Raw genomic sequence first — 4,404 nt, 5'->3', positions numbered from 1 at the left:
CACATACACACACACTCACACAAACACACACTCACACTCACACACAAACACATACACACTCACACACACACACACACACACGTTTACTTAGCTATCTAAATGGGGACATTCCATAGGCGTAATGGTTTATACTGTACAAACTGTATTTTCTATTAACCTACACCAACCCTACACCTAAACCTACCCCTTACAGAAAACTTTCTGCATTTTTTAAATTTTAAAAAAACGTTGTTTGCTTTATTTTTATACCAGTTTTACAAATGAGGACGTCCCCAAAGGGAGGTTTTTGGAGATTTAGTCAGGTTTAGCTCACTTTTGGGTACAAATTTGTCCCCAAAATATGGTTAAGTAGGTACACACACACACACACACACATATATAGTATATATACTGTATATGCAAACTTAAAAATGTTTACCTAGCAAATATCTGCTGCTACAGCATACAGAAAGTGTGTGCAACACTTACTTGCCTTTTAAGGATGAAGAACATGAATAAAGCCAAAAGACTTCACCAATAGTTAAAGATCTTGACCGTGTCTAGAGGAGTCTGGCCAAACACAAGCTGTTCTCTGGATAGCGCTGTTTACCCACACAGGAAACATGTGGCAGATATAAACTCCACTGAAACTGAGCTGTCATGTAGGACAAATGAAAGAGATTTCGCAGGAGAATGTAAAGTCTCCACTCACACAGGTCTGCTCTTCATCACAGAGCACTACTGTAAATATTAATATGAATCAAGGTGCTCTGGGATGTATTAGACTGGATATTTTCCTCTAGTTGAGTTATGTGTGATAACTGATTACCGCAATGGGTTTTCAGAGAAAGAAAGTTTCAGGTTAAGGTTCCTGTTTTTAGAAGCATGTGTAGGCTGAATGCTGGTTGTCATTTCCACTTCAGTGAGCGCAATCAGCATTAATTTTCAATACAGACTCTGTTAAACCTGCACCTGATAACACTTTCAATAGAGGTGTGTTGTGATGCACACGAGCGCTGTGTACTTTTCCCCTGATCTCTTATCTGTGCTTTCTCTGTGCATATCAATGGGACATCAGACACAAAGGCTGTCTTCCCTACATGTAAAAACCAAACTGACACACGATGATCCAGTGGCTTTTAGCTCAATGCACAGTCACATGAACAAACCACAATTCATACACTCTCTATCTATGCAAATCTGCAGGCTCCGTGTCTTGTTGTGCTGCTGGGAAACGCTTCACTTGTCCTATCTGGCAACCATTGTTTCGAAGGGAACTGGAGTGTTTTTGAATTAGCTTTTTATATTTTCAGTTCTAATTTTAATTTTAAACATTGAAATTGTGATATTTCTTCACAATATTACAGTTTTTACTGTATTTTTCATCAAATAAATGCAGCCTTGGTGAGCAGAAGAGACTTCTTTCAAAAACATTTTAAAAAATCTTACTGACCACAATCATTTAATCAATTTAATTGAATTACATGTATTCACTTTCATGGATCAGAGCTATTTTAGTGTTGTTATTTACTATTATAGTACTTGTTAATATTTTGAATTAGCTTTTATTTTTAGATTTTCAGTTCTCGTTTTAGTTTTAGTAATTTTGTCATGTGCATTTGTCATTTTTATTAGTTTTTGTTTATATTTCTGTTTAGCTTTTATTTTTATTTCAGGTTTATTAATTTTAGTAAAAAAAAAAAAGCAAAAATTTAGAAGTGTTGCCTTGGCTTTATTTTAACTAATTAATAGAATTCACATTTTAATAGTTTTAGTTTTATATAACAATAACAACACTGTATTGGATTAATTAAATTAAGAAAATTCAGCCATTATTTACCTCAAACCCGTGTGATTTTTATTATTCCCTTGAACACAGCAGGAGATATTTAGCAGAATGTCTTGGCTCTGCTTTTCCATATAGTTTGAAAAATCATTCTAAATTAAAGCAACGAGCCCCAAGAAGCCATGGTTTACAGTGAATTTATAACAGCTAAGGGGGTTGTGCCTAACATCGCCCCTTAGCTGTTATAAATTCACTGTAAACCAATTGTGTGTTGTATTGTTGGTTACTGTGTTATTTCTGTTTCAAAAGCCAGCAATAAATAACACTTTAATATCTAAAGAGTGTTCATGTGATTTTATACATTAGTAATGTTGGGAAATGAATAAATGCATAATAATCGCCATAATCGTAAAACCGTGATTATTCTTCAGACAATAATCGTACCAACAAAATCTATAATCGTTGCATCCCTACAAACAATGTAGTTCCTGAGAAACAGTTGTGGTTGCAACAAAGTGGTTGCCAAGCAACACACAAAGTAAACAAAAGTGTATGTTTGTAGATTAATTTACAACAGCTTCGAACACGGCTCAACCAATCAGAATCAAGGACCGGAACTATCCGTTTTATAATTAAATTAATAGAACACCACAACTGTAATGATAACGACACCGAGGAGCTACATCATTGGAATCACTTTCAAACTGATTTTTTTCCAGCTGATGAACGATAAAAACATTGCCAGCCAATCAGTATCCATCCTGCTTCTAAAAAGCTTGAGCATTTAAAGCGACTATAATAAACCGAACATAAGTGTGCGTTGGTGTGGATGCTAATATAGTTGTCATTATAGTTATTATTATAGATATTGTTCTTGGTGTGAACAGGCCTTAAGACTTAAATCATATGACTTCAGAAGACTTGGAATAAAGTCTAAGAGTTGTCCAGGCTCCTTATATGGTGCTTTTACACTCTCCGAAAAAAAGGTACAAAAGTTGTCACTGAGGCGGTACCTTTTCAAAAGGCACACATTTGTACCTAAAGACTAGTCCATATTGGTACCTTAAAGGTACATATTAGTACCTAAAGTGTACATATTAGTACCTAAAAGGTACAAAAGTGTAGCTTTTGAAAAGGTACCGCCCCAGTAACAGCTTTTGTACCTTTTTTTCTGAGAGTGTATGGGCTATTTCTGTTGTGTAGCAGGACGGGTGTTGGGTTATGAATGTTATTTATCAGATCCTGGTCATTTTTTGAGGTTGTGCTATAATCCTGTAGGCTAGCGAGTACTCAGGTTTCCTGTGGGACAGCTCTTCTGGGATCGAAATGAAGGACGCCACTGTCTTGGAAAATTCTGCGACTAATGGAAATGGAAAACATCCTCACCCTCAGCCGTACCTGGGACATTTTTATGTGAGTTAACCTGGAATACAGCTCTTTATCTGTTATTGATGCCAAGCTATTTGTTTTATAGAGTTGTTTCGTGGTACGAAACCCTCAGAAGGTTTTATTTGTGCTATTTAAGTTACACATACACTACTGTTGTGATCAGCAAGATTTTTATTTTTTTGAAAGAAATTAGTACTTTTATTCATCAAGGGTGCATTAAATTGACCAAAATAGACAGTAAACGCAAACTTTCTATTCATAAAGCATCCTGAAAAAATGTTTTACAACTTCTTTCAACATTGATAATAATAATAAATGTTTCTTGAGCAGCAAATCAGCATATTAGAATGATTTCTGAAGGATAATGTGACACTGAAGACTGGAGTAATGATGCTGAAAATTCAGCTTTGCATCACAGGGATAAATTCCATTTTAAAATATATTACAATAGAGAACAGTTATTTTAAATTGTAATAATATTTCACAATTTTACTGTATTTTTAATCAAAGAAATGCAGCATTGATGAGCAGAAGAGACTTCTTTCAAAAACATGAAAAAATTCTTACCGACTCCAAACATCTCATCTCAGCTAATTGTATAACAGGTAATGTGTTTACATTTGATAATTCAAGCGATAAATCTCGCCCATTTCTCTCTATAACCAGATTGGATCGTCTGAGCTCACGCTGGTCAGTTTGCACCTGACAGCAGCACCGTCGCCTGCAGAACAGAAGAGAAAAAGCACGTGTGATGAGCTCAAGGCTCACAGACTGAGCGCTGGTCTCCAGGAAACTCTCAAAGGTCTGTTCCAACATGACAATCATTGCAGGACTCATCAGTTCTGTGTCAGCGAGCTGCATGCTCTTTATGGTCGTGTGTTTGTGCTGTATATTGACTGATACTGTGTGTTCTAGTGCAGGGACAGAAATGAAATAACACTGAAAATGACGTCAACAGCCCTGAATATTTCTGTGTTGGTGTTGCTGATGTAGGTGAGAGAGAGCTGCTGGTGCTGGGTCACTTTGGCATGGGTCCCGACAGCCCTGAGATGGAGTGTCTGAGGAAGGAAAAACTGTCTGCCCTCCTCGCGCCGTCCGTCTTTACCAACATCAGCACCCGCAGCCCGCAGGGATCCCGCTGTCTGGACAACATCTGGACCAGTCGCTCCCTCAAAAAGATCTACACAGGTGGGGGGTGTAGGATTGAATACAATAGTGCTGTAGAAATATATAACTCTTTAAACAGGTCA

At 36.9% G+C, this 4,404-nt stretch overlaps 1 protein-coding gene across 1 annotated transcript in view; it reads left to right on the top strand.

Moving 5' to 3' along the window:
- The window catches only part of eepd1 (endonuclease/exonuclease/phosphatase family domain containing 1), a 31,566-nt gene that overhangs the window by 24,350 nt on the left and 2,812 nt on the right, over positions 1-4,404 (top strand). The window contains exons 4-6 of the mRNA XM_016563118.1: positions 3,044-3,178; positions 3,821-3,956; positions 4,148-4,342. Of these exons, the coding sequence (XP_016418604.1) occupies positions 3,044-3,178; positions 3,821-3,956; positions 4,148-4,342 (466 nt within the window). The remainder of the gene's footprint in view (positions 1-3,043; positions 3,179-3,820; positions 3,957-4,147; positions 4,343-4,404) is intronic.

This window comes from Sinocyclocheilus rhinocerous, unplaced genomic scaffold (genome assembly GCF_001515625.1).
Source record: "Sinocyclocheilus rhinocerous isolate Xijiao unplaced genomic scaffold, SAMN03320098_v1.1 scaffold1281, whole genome shotgun sequence".
NCBI classification, from domain to species: Eukaryota; Metazoa; Chordata; class Actinopteri; order Cypriniformes; family Cyprinidae; genus Sinocyclocheilus; species Sinocyclocheilus rhinocerous.
This window is presented reverse-complemented; position numbering and strand designations above follow the sequence as displayed.